Source organism: Anthonomus grandis, chromosome 1 (assembly GCF_022605725.1).
Source record: "Anthonomus grandis grandis chromosome 1, icAntGran1.3, whole genome shotgun sequence".
Taxonomy (NCBI): Eukaryota; Metazoa; Arthropoda; class Insecta; order Coleoptera; family Curculionidae; genus Anthonomus; species Anthonomus grandis.
The window spans coordinates 352,456-379,756 of NC_065546.1; the positions used below are offsets into that span (position 1 = coordinate 352,456).

Below are 27,301 nucleotides of genomic sequence, written 5' to 3' on the forward strand. Positions count from 1 at the left end.
ATCAAATCACTTTATACATTTTAGAAATCTAACCATCATTTAAGGTTATTAAAAACTAGGTGGCCATCAAAATCAAACCTTTCATTAACACAGGACAGATCTGGGCTTTTAAAAGCTTTACTAATTTCCATTGTCTCCAACAAGTCTAGTTTTTTACTTTTGTTGCATTGATGAAGTATTTTTATATTTTGGCTGTCTGGAAAATTATGTTTGGACTTGAGGAGGTGATTAGCAAAAGCCGGTCTGGTGACTGTGATATCGGTATTTTTAAATTTATTATATTGGGCCTTGTGTTCACTAATCCTAATAGAAATCTTCCTACCAGACTGGCCGACGTACACTACAGAGCACTCTTTACACCTAATCTCATAAACTCCCGGAGAAGATAGCGGGGGTAGTTTATCTTTAGTTTTAATTAGATGTCTTTTTAATGTATTATTTGTTTTAAAAGCTGGGGTTATGCCAAAGGCATAGTTGTGACGAAATTGGTCCAAAATAAGTAAACGACCTAAAAGTTTTGATATAGTTTGTTTGTTGTCTGATAAAATTAATTGATAATTTATACTTGTTCATATACTGAAAATACATTTTATATATAGGTTTAAGAGGGAAAAAGTTACTGACTGCTAGTTGTTTAATGGTAAGGATTTCTTTTTTAAAAGCTTCACTGAGAAAGTGGGATGTTAAAAAGTCTGTAAAATGAAGAATGGAAAGCAGCAAATTTATATGACAGGGATGTTGAATTATATTGTATAATATTATCTGTTGCTGCTTGTTTACGAAATATTTCAAAGGATATCTTATTTCTTTCCCTCTTAAATAATAAATCTAAGAATGGTAAGGTATTGTTCTGTTCCCGTTCGATTGTGAACTCAATTTTAGAGTGAAGAGAGTTGACATAATTATGGAATTTTGTAAGTTCTACCTCACTTCCATTCCAAATCATGCATATATCATCCACATACCGTTTATAAAAGATGATGTTATTTTTAAAATTACTGCTCATTATTTTTGTTTCTAAGTTACTAAGAAATACTTCACTAAGAAATGGCGATAAACAAGAGCCCATTGCTAGTTCCTCTTTTTGTTTGAAAAAACGGTTGTTAAATTGGAAAAAAATTTGATCTAACACAGTAAAAAGGAGCAAAAGTAGATTTTCCACCAAGAGTGAATCAAGTTTCCCTCTGAGAAGATCTTTGACTAAAACCGGACAATCAGCGGGTAGAATGCTTGGAAATAAGTTTTTCGCGTCTAGCGATATAAGCTGGACTGTATCTGGAACGTGAACATTCTGAATGCTTTTGGCAAAATTCACTGAATTTGTTACAGAATATGGCGCTTTGACGTTTGAGACATTTCTACTTTCGACAAGGTGATAACTGGTAACAAGGGGAGTCAACAAAGGAAACCACAGGTCTAATTGGCATGCTAGTTTTATGGACTTTTGGCAACCCATATAATAGAGGTGTTTTAGGGTTCATGGGATGTGGAATTAAAATATTCTAAGGTTACCAAGGTCATGTCTAAGACTTTTTTTAATTTATTAAAGAATGGACCTGTCGGATCTCTGTCGACCTGTTCAAAGTCTTCTGTGTTTAGAAAATCCATTACTTTATTTATGTAATCGTCTCTTTTTAAGGCAAGTAAGCATGATCCCTTGTCGGCTTTTGTGAAAACTATGTCGTTGTCTCTCATTTTCTTTTTTATTGACCTTAATATTTTGTTGTTGTTTTGATTTATTCTCTGTTTATTATTAAGGAAACAATTTTGATTTAAAAAGGAAATTATTCTTGCTCCTAAAATGTTCTTATTTGATATAACCGTTGACTGTAGAGCATTTTCAGCCTCTACAAGCAATGTTTCCCTAACACATCGGTCGGCTCTAGTAGGAACATTAAATTTTAAATTGTTGTAAAGAAATTTTAATTCGACTTCCGAAAAAGAAACACCACTAAGGTTTATAAATCTATCGTGAAAAACATGACTAAAATTACTTTTGCGATATTCGTGAAAATCATTGAGTCTAAGTGAAGGTTTTAAGGTTACTAAGTTTCTTGTGTAGTCGTAGAGCCGAAAGTTGTTACTTCATCTCTGAATTTACAATCCAAATAAATAAATTCCGTATAATGTAATACGTTGTTAAGTTTGAAAAATATAAACTTTAATTTTACGTAAATTGACGTTGTTTAAGTTCCTGTAGTGGTCTTTGATTTCTTCTTTCACCCATGATTTTCTAGCCAGGTCTATAGATAGTGCCGCTTTATTGTAAGCTTTGTTTACTTATAATATGTCAGGTGTTATGGTAAGTTTTTGTTGAATTTTCCTTTTTTCGGGTTACATAGTTTTAATTATTGTTTAGGTCTGATTATACTCTAGTCGAGCGAAACATATAACCTGTATTTGTTATGCTGTAGATTTCGTGTTTTCACCTTTTATAAAAGTGTATGACCAACATCTTTGAGATAATGGATGAATTTTTCGAATTTGATAGTTTTGGTCATCAAAATAATAAATGAATATCAGGGCCTAATACAAATGCTATAAGCCCTCTCATAAATTTTAAAAGAAAATTGAACTTAAAAGGAAAACTACTATTATACACTCACCGGCACGAAAATCATAGCAATTAACATTTTATATATCTAATTTATTCGTTTCCTGATGTCTTGTTTTAATAATTTACATATACAAATGCTATAAGTAATTTTGAACCACAATCACCAATTTATTTGAAAAAAAAACTCTTGTAAAGCTGCGTCCACATCGAGTCGACACTGTCGATCGACTATGTCTATCGACGTTGTCGACTTAGTGTGTACGTTGCAATCGACGATGTCGATCGACAAAATTAGTGGATCGACATGTCCATTTGTTTGCCATCGCTTGTCGGTAAACATGAAAGAGCAGTCGATCAACTTTAGTGTGTATGGACGTGTTTTCGACATTCGACAAAGTATTAAAGTAGGAGTATAGGTACTCAGTGACGTCTTGTCTTGTTGACATCATGGCCGTGTGTTTTCGTTAGAGAAATGGAATGGGAATAAGCTAAAGTCACGGCCTTTATTGAGGCATACAAACTAAAAACAAATATATGACATTTTAAAACCAAAAACTATAAGAACAGGAACTTGAGGCACGATGCCCTTATGGAAATTGGTAAAGAATTTTACATCGAGAAGCAAGCGGTAGAACAAAAAATTAAAAATCTTCAAGTAAAAAAATAAAGGATAATCTCCAGGAAGTCATACACCTTATAAGCTCGGTCATAAGTATAGATATGCGCACAACGATTCTCATTCAGGGTTTAAATATTTAGTTTTGTTTTAGTTATAGTTTATTTTTTACTATAACTTTTGTGCTTATTTATTCTTTATTATGTAAAATACGCTTTAAAATGTGGTTTATTACCTGTCAGAGTTGTTCTTAGCCAATGGGTCTCTACAATGCAAATTCACTCAACCAGTCAGCTTCTCATATTGTTAGACATTAACTCGAACATCACATAAAAATAATTTAAAAAAAAACAATATATACTGTTCTGTCAACTTTTGGCAATAATAAAATATACTCACCGGGGAACTTCCGTTCCCTTGCATCATCTCAGTCAACATCAATTTACACAATGTCACCTTTCAATACATACATATGTCAAACATGTTATCTTCCTTTATTTGACAACTACCTAGTGTCACCTAGAATAGTAAGGGCTTCCCCAGGCGCTCCACTGCCGCTAAACAGTAAGCATCTCAACGAATTAGACAAAGGATATATTTCTACTATATGTTTATTCGTGTCAATCGAAGCCCCAGGTAAGGCCCCCAGTCTTACCAGACAGCACTCGAGGAATTGCACATTCGTTCCTAATTGAACAGAGGCTTTCACTACTTGTGCGGGCATCTTCACGATGCGCAAAATCAAAACAGATTTGTACAAACTTCTCATAATGGCCACATATCTACTCAAGATCAACTATATCTTACATATACACCACTATTAAATTTAGCAGCCTGGTTTAACCAGTAAACATAACTCTTTTTCCAACACACCAACTTACACAAATTTCTCTCAAACGTTGCTTTCTGACTGCCTGGCCAATTAATATTTTTGGGTATCCTCTTGACTCAATGAATATTAGAGATCTTTAGCCATATACGTTATTTTAAATATATCCAGTTATTAATTGATTATGGAATTAATTAAATTGAGATAGAATTATTATAGATCATTAAAAGAGTTTTGTTTTAAATGAGAATACATATATTAAAATATAAAATAAAAAAATATATAATATAATAAAATGATTAAAATAAAGTATGTTTTACAATTATGGTTATGAAAATTTGATTTAAGAAGAAGCTATAACTATATTTTCATATTTATATAAATCTCGTTAAATCTTAATAAATAAAGTGCTTACCTTAATATAGTCTTGTAATACATCAATAAGAGCATCGCACACCTCCACAACAATGTTGGAAATTGCCTGTTTTGAAATTTTGAAAAGATACATTAGTGAGTGGTACGAATCTCCAGTTGATAAAAATCGTAACAGCAAGTTACAGCAAGACGCTCCTTTATGGGAATGGCAGGTCTATAATTGGTGTTTTTTTTTTTAATTTTGGCCCGATTTTTAGTAATAAATATTCAAATTCCCTTCTGACATTCGAAAAAAATTTCTAAAACCACCATTGCACCTGTATTCAAAACTCAATATGTTTATGTCATCTTTTTTTAAATCGTCTATCAAATTACTAGCATTGTATCTAGTTTTACTTTAAAGACTTGGTCGAACCAACACCAACATAAAGAATCTTTATTTCGGTGATTGATCTTGTCACATAGCACATGAAATAACAAAGTAAACGGGTCAGGAGCCATTTCAACTGCATTCCAATTAACCAAAGCTGTAGTAGAAGAAAAAACATTGAAATTTGCTCTGCTGAAAATTCTTCTTATATAATGAGATGAAGGAAATACAGTGTTGCATGGAATCCTAGCGAGAATGGCTTCATGGTCAGAAATACCAGATGAGAGTACTCTACATGACACATTATTTCAATTTGTACACAAATAAACAATAGTAGTTGCAGATGAGGATGTTATACGTGTGGGTGAAAGAACATGCATCTTTAAGTCATAAGATTATACTTAAAAGGGATGTATGATATGATGGCAAGCTTACATCAGTGAAGTTAATATTAAAGTCACCAGCCAATATAACTATGGAGTGTAGAGACAATTGGGATAATAGAGAATCAAGTTTGTCCAGGAACATACCAATATCTCCTGTGGGTGGTCTATAAACACAAAGAACATATAAATTAAATCGCTTACAAAAACAAAGGGAGAATTCAAAAACCTTCTCCAACAGAAAGCTATCATACTTATTAATTTTACAGAAAAAAGCTTCAATTGTTTGTTTAACTAAAATAGCTGTTCCTCCATGTATGGCGTGTTGCCGACAAAAAATTGATATAGGAATATAATCAGATATTAAGAAACATTCGTTAGGCTTTAACCAGTGCTCAGTTAGTAATACAATATCAGGAAAATCACATGAATCAAGTAAAAGATGAAGATCGTCCATTTTATTTCTTAGAGACTGTATATTTAAAATAAAACTACTGAAACTTTTCGCATGCTTATTTTCAATGTTATTTGAGGCGATTCATATCGAAAGCAACAATCTCCTCTTTTGGTAGATACTACTCCAAATATTTAGTTTTGGGCAGAAATTAAAATTTATTTGTAGCATAAATGACAATATCTCATACAAAATTAGGTTTAAAAATTGCCGTTTATTCACCGTGTTATTTACAGCAAAAAAGCAAAATCCATTTCAACCAATTACAGTCAGGGTACGCGTCACCTCACTTTACTAATTTTAGTAGAGATCGCCGCTTGTTTATTTTTGATGATGTTCAGAAGTAGTAAATTTTTTGAAAACACTAGAATGTGACAGCTCACTCTAATGTCAGTCTTCCTCTATGCGGCAGTACCCAAGCTCTGATCTAAATATTAGTAAATTAATAGTGGAGGATGACTGAAGTATCTTTAGTTATCTTGAGTTTAGTTGTGGGATGGGATCGAAGGAATAAAAACAAACGTCACTTTATGTACTGGCCAACGTTTCGCAATAATTTTATTGCTTCATCAGGGCCATAACAGTGTGATTTTGCTTGTCATAAAAAATCATGTTTACAGGACACACAGGTAACATAGAATATATAAAATATTTCCTTTTTTTTTCTTTTAACAAAAACGGTTTAAAATGATGGGTTGTATCACAGACAGTTGCTTTAAAATTGATTCTACGGTGTACAATTCTACGTTGTACACCGTAGAATCAATTTTAAAGCAACTGTCTGTGATACAACCCATCATTTTAAACCGTTTTTGTTAAAAGAAAAAAAAAGGAAATATTTTATATATTCTATGTTACCTGTGTGTCCTGTAAACATGATTTTTTATGACAAGCAAAATCACACTGTTATGTTATAAATTACGAAGGAAATGTTGTAATAACTGGAATTAACTAGAACTTTTGTTTTATGACCTAAAAATCATTAATTAAATATTATAATCTGTATATAATATATACTTCGTTATCGGTTATTGTCTTTCTGATAATATTCAAACCGTGTATTTTTTTTTTAATTTAGGGCTACTTTCAAACAATTTAATTATGTTTCAGTTGCACCATTATTATGGAACTAAGCATTAGACAATAAACTTACGGTTAAGGTTAACGGCTAATAAAATCATATCGAGCCTAATTCGTAACTCATAAAGTAAAACCTAAAAGATACAACTCAGAAAATAGAAAATAACGAATAGAAATAAACCGTGCTAGTAATTAATATAATGGGCGAATGGAGAGAACCAATCTTGATGGCCGCACCTTTATATTACGGCGATTAAATGAAGGTATTCGCTGAGGCATTCAGATCGTGATGATTGTTTTCGCGTAATTACGTTTTCTAGGAAAGAAGGGCAACGTTAGCCGTAATTTTATTAAAGTTAAATGCACGACCCAGCTGGAATAGTATCCTATACTCAAATATAGGTCATATATTGATATTGATATTGACATATATTATTTTAGTGCATATTAGTCGTAATTTTTACTACCTTTTTGTTCTCTCGCCTGTTTTCCGCCTGCATAGCGGCCGGGCTGTTGCCGTTCTTAACCTCTTAATATCTGTGCCATTTTGGAAGAGGAAATCTGTACACAAGGTACGTCATTAGATGGCCTTAGGCCGATTCCTCTTCTTGGATTTTTACATTAGGTATATAGGTATTTAACGTTATTTTTTCTCTCTCATGAAATAGGGTTGTTATCTATTTTTATTTGTACCTATTTTTCCTATGTAACAATAACACTTTTGTATATAACTTTATGTAATATATTTGAATTTGAATTTGAATATTGATAAAGTAAAATTATCACTATTTGTTTTTATAAACTACTTATTGCATGAAGAGTGAGCAAATTAATACTAGCACTAAAAAAAGCTGATAATAATTATAAAGGAAATGATTTTACAAAATTTGACCTGCGTAAAACGTGAATAGACTACAAGCAACAACATAGATACAAGAAAATTTTAAACGCAATTTTAAAGGATCCACCGTAATATAGAAATTAAAAGAGTAAAATCTCTACCTAAAGCTTCATTGATTTAGGGTAATTACGCCCGTTTGCCGACCGGCCCCAGTTTTCGACCATTTAAGATAAAAATCGTTAAAAATAGGAACACTAAAACATACTAAATGTGTTGAACTCCGCCACTGGGTAGCTAAATACCCATATACAAGATATTGTCGCCCCCTAGCGTTGTAAATTTAAAACGTCAAATGTCAGAATTTGTTCAGTATTCAGTTATTTAGTCTAACGACAACATGTAGCCATTTTGTGTAAAATTTTTAGTGCTACAGCCTTCACGAAATAGTAAGTAGAATAGTATAATATGTTCTTGAAATGTGTAGTTTTTTGGTTATTGCTGGACATGCAGTTTATATAGTTTATTAAAAATATAAGTTAAAAGAGATTTTTTGAATCATGCTTAAAATTTCCGAGTGTACGGTGAACTGGTATTAAAAAATCGGATAAATCGACTTTCCGACCGACCCGGTCGAAAACTGGGTTTGAAATTTTAAACTATTTCTTCTTTCTTTAGACAATTGGTTAAGCGTATAGTCTATTTCACTCTTTTTTACTGATATGTGATATATGAAGAATATTTCTACCAGTTTCCGACCATACTTTTTTAGCGCCAAATTTAAAATGTTATTGAAGTGGTCGATAAATGGAATTTTGCTAACCAGTTAACGACCTTTATACAAATACATATTGTTATGCGTACGATAATAGGTTTTTTTCGACCACTAGAAAATTCTATTTTTGTAAATTAGGTTTTTTTAATTTGTAGATTCAAAATGGCAAGAAGAAATAAGAATAAAGAAATCAAAATTTAAAATAAGGTAATAAAACCTGACATAAAGAAGAAAAGTTTTCAGTATTCTGAAGAATGCTTAAAACGGGCACTGCTTGAGATTCAAGAGGGAATGTCGGTCAGATCTGCTAGCAGAGAATTTGGAGTTCCAAAAACCACTTTGCAGGACCTCAACCACTGCTTACCATGGAAGAGGAAGAAAAAATAGTTCAATGGCTTATTCATTTAGCCAAATCAGGATTTCCTGTCAAAAAAGAAGACCTTCTTGATACAGTAAAGGCAATAGTTAAAAATACGGAAAAAGAATCGCTATTTAAAAATGGAAGGCCAGGACAAAAGTGGTATGCCAGTTTCTTAAAAAGGCATAAGGGAAGCAGAAAGTATCAATAAAGCAAGGGCTATATCAGCGAAGAAGGCATTAGGTTATGGTTTGCTGATCTTAAAAATTTCTTGACAGAAACAAACAACCTGGATGTATTGGAGGATGGAGATAGAATATTGAATGGTGACGAAACTGGTTTTTCTCTGTGTCCAAAAACTGGAAAGGTACTAGCTCCTCGAGGATCCAAAAATATTTACACAATAAAAATTGGTAATGAAAAAGACAACATTACAGTTCTTCTTGTATTTACTGCTACTGGCAAGATAGCACATCCTTTATTGTTATTCCCCTATATACGACCACCAAAGGCTCTAGTCGACAACATGCCTCCAAATTGGATTTTAGATAGATCAGATAGTGGATGGATGAGGGGTGATAATTTTTTTGAATATGTGGCAAATGATTTTACCGAATGGGTAACACAGATGAATTTAAAACGTCCTATTTTACTGTTAATTGATGGCCACCGATCCCATATATCTCTTCAGCTAAGCGAGTTTTGTGATCAAAAGGGCATTATACTATATGCTTTGCCAGCTAATACAACCCACATCTTGCAGCCTGCAGATGTCAGCGTGTTTAAGCCTCTAAAAAGTGAGTGGAAGAACATAGTAAGGGCTTGGCAAAATGAACCTGAAAATGTGAACCACACAGTAAATAAAATTAATTTCTGCCCACTACTAAAACAGGCATTTGAAAAAATAAATATGCAACAACATATTATAAATGGTTTTAGGAAATGTGGTCTATTTCCATTTCAACCAAATAATGTTGACTACACAAAATGTGTAAAAAAATGTTGGTCACAGCCAGAAATTAATGCCGGAATCGACGGGGAACAAAATATTTCCGAGGTACCTCAATGCGAAATAGACACGGCAAAAAAATAATAGAAAAAGTTAGGACAAACTTATCTGGGCATGGGATTGACGTAGATTTAGTCCTTAAAGAAATATCAAATCTTTAAAAAAAGGAAAATGAATCTGAGAATTTAGTGGGTGCAGTGCTTCCAATGGACGCATTCGAGATTGAATATAACACAGAAGTTATCTTTGAAGATATTGAGAGAATGGAAGAAGACGCAATCGGAATCTCTCTTGGTTTGTTATCAGAAGAACAACAAACTCATTTATCTAATCCGGTTTTTACAGTTCATAAAGATTCCATAAGAAATATTAGTACTCTGAATAAATTTGAGGATTCTCTTATTACATCAGATTGCTCCATTACTGAACCTAAAAAAACAGAACAAATTGTTAACCATTTGGTAAATACAGGAAATATTCAAGACATTAACAAAGAAATATACCTAAACGGTAATGGAAAAAAAAGACAAAAATGAAAACAAAGTTGACAAAAATGCGGAAAAAGGGATTTCTGATAAAGGGTTATCAAAAAAAAAAAAATTATGGAGCAGACTGACAAAATTCAATATGTGCCCCTAAATGTTTCAATGGACAACATTTTAAAGTTCAAAAATATTCCGGAAAAAGAAAGCAAAGACAATAAAGACAAAATGCCCAGATCTATAAGCAGTCAGGCTTGGAGAGCTCTTCAAAATAAAAAAGAAGAAGAAAAGGCTAAAAAAGCTGAAAGTATTAAAGTAAGAAGAGAGCAACGTGAGGCTGCTAAAATGAAAAAGGCAAAAGCAAATAAAGGAAAATTTAAAATTAAAAAGAGTTTAAATATAAATGACCACAGCAATAACGCAGATGAAAAGGAAAATGTTGAAGAAAATAATATAATAAAATGCGCAGATTGCGGAGAAGATTTAATAAGTGACACTGAAGAGGATGACGAAAAAAATATAGGATGCGACCTTTGCCCTAATTGGTTTTATCTTAAATGCACTGAATTTGTAGGTCTAACATATGAGGAGGCAGAAACCAAAGATTACACATGTTTTAAATGTTCCTAGTCTTGTCCTAATGTAATTTTTTGATATTTATTTAGTTGTATTTTTTACTTATCTTATTTTTTGTCTCGTTTTTTACTACTATTTATTTTAGATCTATATATATATATATATATAAGCGAGTAAGTAATTTTTTAGTAATTTTTTAGAAATTTTTTTCTAAAAAACGAATAAAAGAAGTTTTCCAATTAATTATAAAAATTTGCAATATTTATATTTTTTTTATTTTTTGTCTTAAATAATTATTTTTTTATTAAGTTTTCTGCAAAAGAGTCGGTCGAAAAGTAGCAGTACTGGTTGACGAAAAACGGAATAAGTCGGTCGAAAGCTGGAGTTATTCTGGTCGGGGTTTGGAAACGGCCGGTCGAAAACCCGAACAAAGGCTCATTTTTCTTTTTAATTTTTTTGCATTAAACAAACATTTTGTTATGAATCATTGCTAAATTATAACATTAGATTGTTTAGGTACCTATTTTGGTTTTATTTATACCTCTTATACAACAAAAATTGTAAGAATTTAAAGTTTAATTTTGTACTAAATGGTCGAAAACCGGCGAAATTACTACTCGGTATTTGCGACCACACGAATGCGCTTACCAGAAAAAAGCCATAGTAGCATTCTGCAAATATCTATGCATATCCCGAATGGTCTTTGCTAACGGAAAAGGCTTGTGCATCGATTATACCGTTGCCGGATATAAAAACTATTTCAGTTTTTTAACGGTAGGTAATGGAGCATTCAATGAATGCTTTATAGGGGTTTAGGGTCAGTACATCTTGCTGGTATTTGATTATGCCATTGGTTGGTTAGCTGCAATAGGGTAATTTCTGCGATATTTACGTTTATTGGTTGGCATATTGTACAAGATAATAATTTGACTTTAGCTAAAAAGCTGATGATTATGGTGACCAAAGGACGACGCTCCGCATTACTTAATAAATATTTAATTCCCATAATTGAAACCCTAGAACATTGAAAGGGTAGAATTAGCATTGCCGTGGAACTATATATGGGCGGTTTGTTTGCTTTCAACATCCCTGATGCAATGATGTTATGTCAAATGCTTATGTAGAAATAGCAAAAAACTCACTTTATAATATCATAAAAATTTGTCACTCCAATCCTCAATTTTGTGTTGATTCCACCGACACCACTAATCTTTACCAGTGACGTCGTCAAAAAATATTTACATAATAAATATTTATTATTAATAGATTATGCTGTAAATTATTAACATTATTACCGTTTATGCGTTTTTTAACTTACTTCATTAGAGTAAAGGTACTTATCCAATAAAAAGCATTTTTTATGGAAATTAAATATTTTATAATTATTATAGATTTCTTAATAAAATTTTATTATTCTACGTTTATGACGACGGTTGGCCCTTGATATGATGTTGAGACAATATCGGTATTTACTTGTAAAAAGATCGGCTTAAATGGTTTTTTTTCCCATGGTGCGTTCCCATGCACAAACAGCATAAGTTTCTACTATCGTATCATAAAAACACTCAAATGCGTCTTTTTTTAACTAAAAACTAAAGAAAAAACACAAAACTTCATAAATGCCGAATGTAAACCCAAAGCCGTTTGTCAAGATGACATCAGTTTTTGTCTGCGATGTTGTCATTTCAAATCTTTTAGGAATAAGAATGTTAATAATTTTTTTTGCTTAGATAATAACATATATCTATTTCTAAGTTATACATCAATAAGTTTAATTAACATTATTATATGTGTTGATATATATCTGAAAATTGCCTCATTTGAAAATGCGTGTAAACTTGACAACAGAGAATCGATAAATATGTTCGTAAACAAAATACTCCTGTGCACATGTTGAACTCAAACAAAGTTGTTGTTTAGTAATTCTAGCCTTTCAATGTTCTAAGATTGAACCACATAGTGAAATAAACTTTACGGATATTAACTGCTGTGAGAGTTAAAAATAATTATCTATATTAACTACTATAGACAGATACGAAAGTTTTATATTATTCCTTCGCTTTACGCCTACCGTACCATACATAAACTAATAAAGGCAACAATTGAACGGAAGCATAGTAGACCCATTCATTAATATTGACTATAATAGAGACATACCATTTTCTTATTCGAGTTGCAAGAGCGATAGCAGGAGATTTACGCAAGCGTTTTACGAAGCAACTTCATAGAACGCCTAAAATGGCTTCTGAACATTTTTAACACTATTGTATTAGTACAAAACGTAAAGTTGATATTTGTTAAAATACAATAATGGCAAAGCAGCAACATGTCGAGGACAGCGGCTCAATGAGATCGTATCCACGTACTTCCTACGTTTCCCTGCTTTATCTCGGGAATTGCTGACGTAGACGGGAAGTATTATACTTAAACACACGTCATGTATTCATACATCAAGTAATATAACGGTCGTTATTGTTTGCGAATCGAAGGGCTTGGCGGAAAGTGTTTTTATCATGATACGATACGGATTATACGTTAAAAAAAATAGAGAAATTGTAGTGAAATATGAATGAAAGTGAGTTAATTTGTGGCGTTAACTTTATAGTGTTACTATTTTGCCAAGAATCTGCAGACGGTGGCTCAAAATAATTGGAGGCTTCGGATTGTTCGAAGGTTTACTTATAACTGGCTATTAAAGAATCTAAACTTGATTATAACTTAGTTTTTTTTTTATAAATGAAAGAAAAGTAAGAAAAAGACTTGGTATATAGGTTTCAATTAACAATTAAATGACCCTGGATAAAGATGATTGATTGATTGATGATTGATGAATGATTTCGCTACTCGGTAGATTTCAGTACTTGAAAAATAAATTGCAATTATTAAAGTTTTTAGTATATATTTGTAGTACGCAGGGGAAAGTTCATGAACGTTTTTACCTAAGGCATATCAGCCTTAACCGAGTTATATCTACTTAACTACCAAAAAAGGTACTGAAAAATACTGAACAAAAAATAACTAAAATTATAAATAAGAAATTGACGTCTTAAATTATGATAATGATTAAATTTTTGTAGCAATAAATTGAAATTAATTAATTAATAATTAATTAATTCGTTGGTATATTTACAACAAATCTGTCGTAAAATTACAAATTTTCGTAGTTTGGTTGTATTTTTACGATATTATCGTAGCTTTTGCGTAATTTTATTATTATAGTAGGTAAAGTTTACGTAAAATTACATATCTCATGGTATTTAGATCCGAATTTTACATAATTCAGAAAAATTAAAAGCCATTTACGTAAATAAGGAAATTTACGTAGCATGACCAGTAATAAAGAAGTAAATTTACAGGAACATTGTCCTATTTTTCCAGGAAGTTTTTACAGTATAGGTCTTCTCGTTGTTTTTATCGTTTTTTAATTTTAATATTCATAACAAAGTTAGGTAGGATATTGAAAAAAAGGAACGAGCTCAGATATTAATAGATTAAACCTTACCTCCTTGGTATATGAAAAATTTATTATACCTCAAGTAAATTATTGTATTTAAATATAATAAATCTTGGACATATATTCTTTTTTTCATGTAAAATGATGTCACTCCAAGCAATATTTAGGGTGCTCCATAGTTTGGTACTTTCTTGTTAGTTGTACATTGTTATAGTTTTTTCTTTTGAACATCATGATTAACATCCTCGACTAATTTCATTCTTTTCTCTCCCATCAAGTTCTCCGCTTCTACCAAGAATTACTTTCTCTTTTTATAGATAACTGAAATAACAATTAAGTACCGTTGGAAACTCTGCGAAAACGCACTGATCACCGCACCTGCAAGCAATACACTTATATATTATACGAGTACATAGATCTTAGAAATCTAGCACGTGATCTATGAACCTGTTTTATATTATTGAGGAAGGCTGCTTTGCGTATATACCGTCAACTTATGTAATATGGTATTGGATAATAAAAAGCAAACAGACCATCAAGGATTTTAATGTAGTATTCCGAATAATTTTTTTGCTTATTATACAAAGGAGTGATAAAGCAAATAACCCGTAAAATCGTAAAAAAATATATTCCTTTTTACATAATTATTTACACGCATAAAATGGTAATAATTTTTTTTTTATTTCAGCTTCGGAAAACGTACAGGTGGAAGCGCCCGGAGGCAAAACGAATGTTTTGTCCTCGAACCGTCTGAGATGATTGTCGTAAGTAAATAGAAACTATTTATTGCTAAATCTAATTTGTTTTCAACAAATCAGACGTTTCCGTTGTGAAGGGTCCAAACTGAACAAGAAGCTCAATCGGGAGTAATATTTACAAGAAAAACTGGCATCCGGTCCTTGAAAGGGTACTCCGAAAAGTTTTAGACTTGCCCATAATTTAAAATGTACTCATAATAATTCCGCAAAGTTTATTTTTTGCACAATTTTATTAGATTTAAACATCGAATTGCGAGACAGTTTTACCACTAACCAAAATTCTTTATTTTTATTCTCATAATATACAGGGTGTTTTTTATATATTGTGGCAAAATTCAGGAACGTGCATTTTCTTGCATTAAAAAATATTTTTAAATTCCCCGTTTTATTTGCAACATTTTTGATCCCTTGGACTTTATCCGTTAGATGCAAGGTTTTCGCACAAAAAATTAAAAAACCATGGACATGTTGCTCAGATTTGTTTAGACTTTCTTCATTCTAGTAATTATTCGGTCTTTTTTAATTTATTGCAATTTTAATAATAAATAATAAAATTTTTATTTATTAATTTAGTACAAAAGCCAGCTCAATTTAATAAAATTGTAATTGAGGATTTAAAACTTTTGCTTCTAAAATCTTTAATTTTAAATACAAGTTTTTAAGTGATAAAAAAATTTAATTTTTTATTATTTATTTAAGTAATATTATTATTTTTATAAAAAGTTGTTCAAAGTGTGCTCCTCCAACATCAATACAAGCATCTTCATCAGCATGTTGTTGCAAGAAATCCGTGTAGGATTCACCTGTTAATCTTGCCGGTAAAAAAAGTGGGCATTTTTTTTTAAAGTAGCATGTTCTTCTCTCTCTTTTTCTACCATAATCTCCCTCAGCATATCAGTTATCGCATTCCATTTTTCTTCACTCTCTAGTAGAAGTGAGTTGATATTTTCTATGGTAATGGTTTTTCCGCATACCAAACTTGCCCTTGCCCTTATCTCACTGAATCTGGTGCATTCGAAGCATGTGTGTTTTGGCGTATCTTGTTCGAAACAGAATAAACAAAAATCATTCTCCATCTTGCGTATTTTCAGCAAATATGTCCCAAAAACTCCATGTCCAGTCATGGCCTGCATAACATGGTAATCGACATGTCCCCACTTGCGTGAAGACCAGGCTTTTAGGTCCCTAACAAAAGTCTTTGCCCACCCGTTATATTGTTCCCATGAGCTTTGCCACTTCCTGAAAAGTTGCTCTCGGATTTCTCCACTTTGTTCTTTTCCTGCAAAAACTGACAAGCTTATGGGTAGTGTCCCTGCTATCGCCAGAATCGCGTCAGTACTCACTGTTCGATAGGCAGAAGTGATCATGATTGCTAACCTTCTATTTACCGATTCTAACATGTTTTCATATTTTTTTATTTTCATAGCGTCCCCCCAAACCGATGCCGCATACAGAATTGCAGAGATTACCGTTGTCCTGAGAAGTAACCTTTTCGAGGTTTTGGGGCCACCTGTCTTAGTCATGAGACCTGTTAGCAGATTTTTCATATTGTTGGCCTTTTCAGTGATTTTACGGACGTGGGTTTTCATTTTCAAGTCTTTATCCAATAAAACCCCCAAATATTTTGCACACATCATCGTACTATTAATAATTGTTTCTTCGATTTGAATTGATGTATTCTGGACTTTTCTCCGGCCTTCAATAACCACGATCTCTGTCTTGCTTGCTTCCACCATGAGTCCCATATCGTACAAAAGCGTTATAACCTTATTAACTACGAACTGAGCTTTGTCTTCCAGGTATATTTTATTTGCTGCTTGCACTACAATCGCCAAATCATCTGCGTATGCTAACAAACTGACTCCGCACTCGACCTCTAACCTCAGGATTAAGTCATAGAAGATGTTCTATAAAAGAGGGCCCAGAACAGAGCCTTGGGGCACCCCACAAGTCACCTGGTGTTTGTTGCCATGACCAGTTACAATATATCTGTCACTTAAGTAAGAATCCACTACAGCTTGTAAATATCTTTTTGTTTTCACTAATTAGGTAGTCACCAATAATTCCTATCCAAACGTTCAGCGAAAATTGTTGCTGAAAATTAGTTTCTCTAATAACGTGGGGATTTTCGTCGGCCCAAAAATGATCATTGTGGAAGTTCATAATAGCATCTCTTGAAAAATTTGCCTCGTCCGTAAATAAAATATTTGGTAGGAAATTATTATTGTGTGCCATCGTATGAATCAACCACCTGCAAAACATTAATCTTGAATGAAAATCCCGAGGCAGTAGAGCTTGTACACGCTGTATGTGATATGGATGCAGGAGGTTTCTTTTTAGAACTTTCCAAACGGTTTTTGAACTGACTTCAAGCTGCAGTGCAATCTTCCTGATACTATTGGAAGGATCTTCTTATATCGCATCAAGTATAGCTTCTTCCAGTTCAGGAGTTGTTATAGTTTCTGGTCTTCCACCACCCCTATTTTTATTAAAACTCCCAGTTTCACATAATCTTGCATGTAGTTTTCTACATGTTTTTGCCCATGGAATTACTCTGTTAGGATATCTGTTCTGGTAAATTCTTCGTGCTTCTTCCGCATTTCCATTTGCTAATCCATAAATAAAGTGCATATCGATCATTTCATGGTTAGTAAAATTATTCATGATGGAGTAATGAATCGCTGCTAATTGACAGCTGAATTTTACTTATAGCAATTCTATCACTGTCAGCTGGTCTCCAAAGCGGGTAGGTACAAAGGAGGTACTTGAATGGACTTGCCAATTATTCGTCATAAGAAGCAATGTATTTGTTATTTTGTTGTATTTCAAAAATCTGATAATAAAAATCGTAGAAATTGAATGTTTATTATCATAGTAAACAAGACACAAGAGACCAAAAAGTCGTGCATTGGAGGGTGGACATTTTGCTCATGTACTTTAAGGTCGAAATTGTTTATCGAATTAATTGGTTTTTATTTCATGTTGTCGTCCATGGATAATTTTTAGAATGAGTTAAAGATACGAGGCATGTCCAGAAAATAAGTGTACTAAATTTTTATAGGTTATAAATTTTTTTATTTGAACAAAAAAAATATCTGTTTACATTAGTACATATCTAAACTATTTTTCGACATAGTCACCGTTCCTCTCAATGCAGGTGGTGTACCGGGGTATCAATTTTTTGATGCCCTCCTCGAAGTAGTTTCTCGCCAATCCCTTCGTCCACTTCTCCACCTCCTCCTTCACCTCCTGGTCGGTTAAAAACTTTTTTCCACCCATGTGCAGCTTCAGGGAGGTAAAGAGGTAGTAATCTGATGGTGCTAGGTCAGGGGAATGCGCAGGATGGTCCAGGACATCCCATTTAAACGAGGCGAGCAGGTGTTTCGTGGCGTTAGCTGTGTGTGGTCTGGCATTGTCGTGCAGCAGGCAGACTCCCTTTGTCAGCATGCCTCTCCTCTTGTTCTGAATTGCCCTCCGTAATTTTCTTAGGGTCTGATAGTACCTTGCAGCGTTGATGGTCTTCCCTTGAGGCAAATATTCAATAAGAATTATGCCTTGACAGTCCCAAAACACGGATGCCATGATTTTCTTGGATGAAATTGTCGTTTTGAACTTTTTGGCAGAGGGTGAAGAGGTGTGACGCCATTGTTGAGACTGCCTTTTGGTTTCTGGTGTGTAGTGGGCAACCCAAGTTTCATCTCCAGTAACGATGGAGCGGAGAAATTCATCGCCATGCAGTGTGTAGCGTCTCAAAAACTCTTGCCCGGCCTCAACTCTATTCAATTTGTGTTGGTCTGTCAGCTGGGGTTTTGGGACCCACCTCGCCGACAGTTTCCGATATCCGAGGGTTTCTGTGATGATTTCGTGTACCAGAGATCTCGAGATTTGTGGAAACATTGCAGAAAATTCATCCACGGTCAATCTGAGATCGTCACGGATCGCATTTTCGATTTTTTCCAAAATTTCTTCAGTCACAATTGAAGGCCTTCCGCTCCTCTGATCATCATGCACAGATGTACGACCATTTTTAAACTCGCGACACCACTTGTACGATTCATAGCTTTATCACCATATGCAGTTTGTACCTCATTACAAACCTCAACCGGAGTTAATCCCTTCCAAACGAGATAACGGATAACGCCGCGTATTTCACACTTGGCGGGAGATTGGATTGACATTTCTCACTAAACGTGTTGCTGCGTCTATAGTTCTCAACGTACTGACCTCGAAGCGGTCTTGTTGTGGAGGGGAGAAATCACGCTATGCGGCAGTGCAGCCAACATGTGGAAAAACAATTCCCTACCGCCGTGACAGGCTCAGTACACTTACTTTCTGGACATGCCTCCTACTTTAAATTTTTTGTCTCCAAAACAAAGCCAGATATGAAAATAATAAGATAAGTTACGAAAAAGTTGTATTTTTAGTGGCCTAAATACAAAAATAAATGAAAAGCTGCAAAACAATTAATTATTGGCCTTGTTTTTTTCTCAACAATAAGCACGTGGTGCCCACTGACACGCCACTGGACCTAATAATTTCAATCTAGTTACAGCTAAATAAGCGTCTTATAACTTCAAATAACTGCACCAAATTTCAACCAAATCGGTTTAAGGATAGTTATAGTAATTTTAAAATACCGTTATTTTTTTGAACCTTCATCGCCCTGTATCTCAGAAACAAAGCAACTCCCGACATACGTTCATAGGAACTTTTTTTCATAAAACGACCTAACGATTCACCCTGTATAGTTTCGTACCGTAGTTAGGAAACACCCTGTATAAAGAATGTATTATTTATACCCGGATGTTGTTTCATATACATATATGTACGTTGATGGGTTATTACAACAATTAAATCTAAAACAAAAAAAAACGAAAGTTAAACTCGCTGTCGTTAACGCATTAAGTAGAGTAGGACGGCGGATAATATTTAAGGCCGATTCGAGAAGGATTTTTGCGAAATCGAGTGATTTAATGACAATGAATTTCTGAGGGTTTTTAAAGTATTATGGAAGAAAAACGTACAAAAAGAGGCATAAAGCTCTAGTTTTATCATTTCATAATCAGATTAAATGAGTTTTAATGTTCTTCTAAATATGGTTAGCGAAACATTCAAAGATGTTCGCTAAAAACCTTTCAAAAAAATTATTTATTTAAAATTATTGAACGATAGTTGATAACTGATGGCTTCATATGCCTGGAAAATTAAGAAATAAAAAAAAATTCTGAAGACATGAAACGTATTTTAAATCATATATAAACCCCAATAACTGTTTTATGCGGTACTCAGGATCGGCAGCATTTGATCCATACTGTAAAAAAGAATAAACGCTCCACAAAAATTATCGCATCACTTATTATTTCTTAAATTTTTTAAATTTTATGACTGTTAAAATTTTATTGATATTGATAATTAAATCACCAAATAATACGACTTTTGCAACATTTATTTTAAATCAGTTCAATCTACAGAGAACAAACATTTTGATTTACCAAAACATACAAAAATCAAAAAAATTGTACAAAACATGTATACAAAAAAAATGAACTTTATTTAAGCCAATGAATTTCTAGTAACATGTAGCGGTAACACAACCTAGCTCTAATTAAAGCTTCCATTCGTCTTCGAATGCTTCTAAACAGGTTCTGGAGGTATTCTTGCGGCACGTCAAAATCTAAAAAAAATTTTAACTAAAAAATATTTTGCCGCGAACATTTCCGGCAAAAGGTTAGTTACTGATTTTGGTAAGAGGCAACCATTCTTGATCTTGTATCCAAAACAAAGTGGATCAAGCAAAGTCGTATGTTCCAATGTATTTAAACAAAAGTTTTGATTATAAACAATAAAAAAAGCTCTTAAAATATGAAATCTAATATTTGCACTTGTTGGGGGTAACTTTTCTAAAGAAACATTTTTTTGGTTATGGTAAATCCAATATCTCAGTTCATTAAAATTGCGGTATACTTTTACCAAAAACTCTTCTGCAAGTCGAACAGAGCTTTCAATTTCACTTTTCGTTAAACCTAAAAAAAAAATATAGTAATAAAAAAAAAAATATAGTAATAAAAAAATAGAATAAAAATAAGTGGTATAATTTTATGGATTATAGTGGTTATATATTATTATACCTTGTGCAAAGTTCAAAAGATACTTTTCTGGTCCGGCTTGAAAAGCAGCACGTTTTGTGCCAACTTTGCTCGTATAATCCGCTCTAGTCAAGTGGTAAAGTGCAGGAAGTACCAAACAGGTTTCTGTGCCACAACGCAATGCCATAATATGTATTGCGATGTTTCGTTTTGTAGCCCCTGTTCCTGCTTTTATCCATAGTTCCTGATAAAGATTAAATTTAATATTTAAAATCAATAGTGTCGATAAAATCTTTACCTTTAATCCAACAGATTCAAATTTTCTAAAGTGATATAATGTCAGTATCAGATGACAAAATACATATTTTCTTATGATTTTGACGTGCTGCCTGAGCTATGTGAATCATTATTCTCATATCAGCTTCTTCAATCTCTCTTCTTTCCAACATATTTAACAAATCAGAAGAAGATGATGTTGATTGAAACGCTTCGGTATTTGTAGCACTACAAACCAGTTGAACGCCAGGCCAGAATTGGTAACCATTTTTTAAAATAAATAAACACAGAAAGGATTGAAGTCGAATTTTATTTTCAGTAGAGCCCCAAAACTTTTTTTCTTGGACTGTAAGTAAATGTAAATTCCAGTCTGCCATACGATCTGCTCGAATTAAATTGCGTACCAATCCTATTAAAACTAAAACATTATTCCAGTAATTAAAAAGATTGGATTCATCGCATCTTTTAAGAATAAATGTTTTAAAACCTACTAAGAATTTTTTTTGTGGTCTCTTTAAATTTTTCATTAATAGCAATTTTTTCTTCCAAATTTTTTTCAAGAAATATGTCTTGTAAGTTTTGAATAGAAATTATTTCTTCTTCGTAATTAGATGAGTCATATTCTTGAAAAAATGCTTCGAATTGTAAACGTTGCAGCACTTGTTTGCGTGTTCGGGAGTTAAAGAAACAAAAGTTAGGTCATAGGCGCAGTTAAGTTATTAGACGAAAATTTAATGTTAAAATATATTTTAAACATAATATATCAATTTAACACGTTAAATAAAAATTTAGATGTTAAACTCTAAGCATAATAATATGTATAGTAATTTGGTCTGTACTTTTCTCATATTTCGGCTTACGTTTCGCATTACGCTGCACACCCTCACTTAAAATGCACAAAATGTTTTTTAAATACTATTAGGATCATTTACAAACTTATTTAGAATTTAAACTACGGCCCCAATTAAATTTAAAGCACATAACATGCAATTTTAAGGAATCAGATTAAAAAAGTCCATATAAAATGCATTGAAAAGTTGGAAAAGTGCAGCATCAACATTTGAAGAAAAATAAAGAAGAAAACGAAAAAGTAAAACCCGCTAAGTTTCATTTTCTATCCATCAAAATCTTGGGCATCCTGCACCGGAATTATAAAATAAACGGTTCCCTAAAGGAACGAAATTAAGGACTATAAATTACAAACCATATTGGCCACTTCCTGCTTCACAAACTTAAAAAACTGGCTTTTTACGTGTGCTCCTACCTGCGACACGGGAATAAGTCCTCGAAAAATGGACCAGTACCGACTAAATCAGTAACGACCCCACCTCTCGCCTGAGCTGTCAATATCAGCCAATCATAGAAAACATTAATTAAAACCAATCAAAAAAGTGACAGACCGTCAACAGAAAGCATGGATAATTATACCATAAATAAACCAGAAGAGTGATGCGTTACAGTAGTAATGTGTCATTGACAGTGTGAATTTAAAGAAATATGAATAAAAGAAGTTAACTGATATTATTAATGTAATTATTGAAATTAATGAAATATCAATGGAGCGTTAGTGAACATAAGGAGTAGAAAAATAAAACGCTACAACCTGTCAGCATTTAGTCTTCCATCATTCACTGGTACTAGCTCCGTGCGACCCTCAAAAGAAATTCCTCCCCAAACCATGATAGAGCCACCACCAAAGCTTTCAGTTTGACAAAAATGAACCTGATCGTGCCGTTCACCACGTCGCCTATATACTGGTACACGCCTATCTGATGAATATAGACAAAATTGATTTATCCGTGAATCTTGAATATTCCAATTTGCGTGTTCTCTAGCAAATTGCAATCTTGCTACTCGATGTTTTCTGGTAAAACGTGGACCTCTAGCTGGTACTCTGGCTCGTAAACCTGCTTCTCTCAGCCTATTTCGAACTGTTAACCTTAAGTAACGATCATCTTCTGTCGAAGTTACCCTTTTGCGACCTTGTCCGGGTCGTCTGGATAGTTGTCCTGTTTCTTGGTAGCGATTTACAACTCTGGATATGGTGCTTTGTTGAACTCCCATTATCCGAGCGACGTATCTTTGACTGCGGCCATCTTCTATGAGCGGCCTCTTCATTAGTCACATGTCTTGTTAAACTTTCAGGCACATCCATTATTAACAATAAATTTAAATTTTCACTTTAGAATAACACTATTTGCTTAGAACGTTTTCGATCTCAATGCATTCGCCAACACAGGAATAATCTACGCGAGCATTTTTGCTTCAAAAAAATACGTAAGAAATTCCGATCATTTTTTTGTCCATGAGAAACCAAAAATATCTTTTAAGTTGATACATATACAGATTGTCTCAAAAAATATTGAAAATATCTTAAAAGACTAGTGATGCGATAATTTTTGTGGGGTGTGTATTTTGATGAACTTTATCATTTTTCAATTGTGGATATAGATGAGGTTAAAAATCATTTATACAACATAAAATCTTTCTTCATCCAAACTAATTGTTATTTCAATTAGTTTGGTTCCTATGTTCGTATGTTCGTGCCCGATGTAGCACACATTGCAGGAATATATCTTTGGTGTTAACCAGGTGTTTAGATAAGTTAAAGTACAATAGCACATACATATTTTATTACCTGAATGTCTCAAAAAATTTTTGGTAACTTGGTTGGATAATTTATCGAAATATGTAATACTTCTGTATACGGAGGCTTCATTATCTTTACATACGAGTTTTTTATTTAACGATTTATTGGAGTGTTTAAAATAAATTTTAATAATAACATTATCAGGATATCCGTTGTTTTTGGAATTTTTTCGGTTTTTTATTTCAAGAAAGAGGAATATTAAAAGGTCTGTGAAAAAATGAATTAAATGCTGACAATTCACGGTTGAAAGATAGAAAGAAAAACGGATAGCACGGTCAGTTCTATATAAATTTCTAACTCCAATGAATTTCAATTAGATTTTTTGATTAATAGATCTAAAAAGGATATAGACGACCTTCACTTTCTTTTTCACAAGTAAATTTAATGCAATTAGGTGTTTTAAAAAATCTTGTAGATCATTTCCAAAACCAGTGAAAATAGTGAAAACATCATCCACGTACGTAGTAAAAATTTTATACAAGTTGTTTTCTGATGATATTTTCTTTTCAATACACTAGAGTCTATAGTCAAACCTGACTTCTGAGAATAGCACTTTTTATTGATTTGGAAAAAGTTTTGTTTTAAAACAATATCTGTAACAGTAATTTCAAAAATAATATGGGTATGGGTAGATTAGAATTTAAGAACAATAAATCTCGTATATGCATGGAATAAATTCATGGGGAGGGATACTTGAAAATAGATTGGAAACGTGAAAGGATACAAGGAAGGAGTTTGAAAAATACATTTTGTGGCAAGAGTCTGATGATGTGGAGTGAACTCATTGAAATGCATTACTCTTGATTAAAATATTGGCCAATTTATTTGTGGAGAAAAGTCTTCCTGTCCTTTCTAATCCGCCATATCATAATCACTGCCCTTCAAGAATGGATTTCTACTTACAAATAATTCGAATGTGTTTAATTTAAATATTTTCCAAATAAAATTCCAAAATGTTTATTTAGTTATTACACATTTTATTTATTTTATTTACTTTGTCTTCTAGATGATTTTGATGTGTGTGTGTACATATATGTATTTTTTTGTCAAATTTCATATTCTTGCAGCTGGTTATTTTTACGTACACGTAAAATTAATAACAATAATAATTTTTATTTTTTGTGTGCTGGACACGTACAATTTTAAATTTCCTTCGAGCTCCCTTCTGCATTAGGTACCTATACATCTATTTTATAATCTGTATCATTTTCATAATTTATTTATGTTCATATTAACATTTGACACATAATAAATGCTTTAAAGTCATGAAAAATTGGGTCAAATTTAGGGAAAAATTGGAAACCCAAGGCCTCTGAAACAATTTTTTTAGTTAAAACAGATATACTCAATATTAAGGAATTTAATTGAAAATTACAGGGAAATTTAAAAACGAAAGTTATCTAAACATTATTATTTTTGAGATATATAGTTTAATCGTAATTTTATACATTTTCTTAATAAGATGTATTTAATATGACTTAATGATTTTTCAATTGATTTTTTTTCGTCAAATCTTAAGTTTTTGGTAGATTTTTTGTAAAAAATTAATATTTTTCTGTCCCTCCGGCACGCAACGATCCTTTACTGAAATGAACCATGCTATTATATTATTCATCTTCTTTCTTTCCACAGTTCATCTAAACATTTCTCTCTCCACTATTTAAGAATGAATCTTAAAATAGTTTTTTTCTACAAATTCTCTTACAGTTTCGACAGCAACCTGACAAAACATGAAAGCCAAATAACAGCTTGAATATCCCCCAGATATTAATAAATAATCGAAAATCAGGATCTCGCTTGTTATTTTTAAGTCGAAATGACTTCCTTAATTATGGTTGTTAAGCTTTTGATGTTTGTCTGGTAAGTCAACACCTCATCATAACTACAATTCGATTAGATTTTCGTATTGAAGCAAGTCAGGGACGTCAGAAGAGGATTACACATTTGTATGGTAAAAAAATTATGTTTTAGGTTGTTAAAAGCCTGTTAAAGGTGATGGATGTCCTCTCTGTCTCTCATTATTCCCATTGTTTTCTATTTCGCGGAGCTTTTACTCAGTCAATGTCGGTCGTGCAATCCTATATCGATTTGGCCAAAATAAATTTTCCACAATTCATCCGGTTTGTAAATGTAATATTTTCGCATCGGATACCCTTTTGAACCCACGCATCGGTTGTCATGGTTACGGAATTGGAGCGGCATTTGACCTTTTGTTGCTTGTTGCGCTTATTTGTTTTTTGTATGTACACGCGGGCTATATTGAAGCCGCATGACGTTAACGAAATTCGATTTAACTTTAACGGGATTTGGATGCGTACAAATGTCATTTTCTATTTTTGTTATTTGGGATACTGTTTCTATGTACGGGAGGCCGGGGAGTGAGCGATAGAATGCTCTGTGGCGTGTTTTATTTTACATCATTTTAAAAGAACAAAGAAGACCTTTTTAATTTTGCAAAAAAAACAAAATGGTCGCCGTAAGAAAAGAAGAAGTTGAGGATGGAATCTTAGAACCGAAACGTCGAAAACAAAAACTGAATTCAGGATGCGTTGTCCTTAAAAAGTTGTCTTAAGGCTCCGCATCACGGCCATGCGAAAATATCATTTTAAGGCTTTAGAAATCCGGGTATAATTTGAAAACCGTTAGACTTTTTGACTCAATTTTTTTTTTATTTTATGGATAAAGGATCAACACATGTCTGTAATTATATGAAAATCTGAGAATATGCCTAGAAATATATAAATTTGTTAATCAAACATTGTTGATATTCAAACGCCATTTAAGAGTAATTATAAATTTTAAATTAAGTTTAAACATAATTATAGACATCGACCAAACCTTTGTCTAAAGGCTAGTCAAATTTAAAAAAAAAAAGTTAAACCATTGCTGAATTATTCGCGGATTTCGAGAGCCTTACAAGTGCATTTTTACTAGCAGCGACGTGGCGGCCTCTACTGATTATATGAGTACGAAAAAGTACGAAAGATTATATGCGTGGTTTTCAGGTTCGTATTCTAAATATTTTATTTAAATTTAAATATAAGAGTCATATTGGAATCAGATCTATATGTTAGTAAAGGCATATTTGAATCAATTAGGTACCCACTATTTTTTAAGGAAAAAGTTGTGCTCGTGTTTTGATTAATCATTATGACTTTATGAAAATGGCAGTAAATTAATTTAATAAATGTATTAAATTAATTAATTACGCTGAGAATAAAAATTCAGATTACTAAAGCCTATTAAATTAAATCAACACTATTATTAAAATAGCCTAAAAAATACAGAATTGTTCCAGTTTTCTATCAATCTCTCTTAAATTCCACATTTCTTGGATGGTAAAAATTATACGAATAGGGTTTTATTTTCTATTTG

At 32.6% G+C, this 27,301-nt stretch overlaps 1 protein-coding gene and 1 long non-coding RNA gene across 6 annotated transcripts in view; one reads left to right on the forward strand and one right to left on the reverse strand.

Moving 5' to 3' along the window:
• The window catches only part of LOC126745984 (rap guanine nucleotide exchange factor 2), a 244,093-nt gene that overhangs the window by 109,021 nt on the left and 107,771 nt on the right, over positions 1-27,301 (forward strand). For all 5 annotated transcript variants that reach the window (XM_050454241.1, XM_050454320.1, XM_050454099.1 and 2 more), the window contains one exon: positions 14,845-14,920. In XM_050454241.1, the coding sequence (XP_050310198.1) occupies positions 14,845-14,920 (76 nt within the window). The remainder of the gene's footprint in view (positions 1-14,844; positions 14,921-27,301) is intronic.
• LOC126747760 (uncharacterized) lies at positions 20,137-25,130 on the reverse strand. Its single transcript, XR_007664397.1, has 3 exons — positions 21,299-25,130; positions 21,043-21,244; positions 20,137-20,937 (listed from the first exon to the last, which is right to left on the reverse strand). It is a non-coding gene; the product is annotated as an uncharacterized LOC126747760 (long non-coding RNA).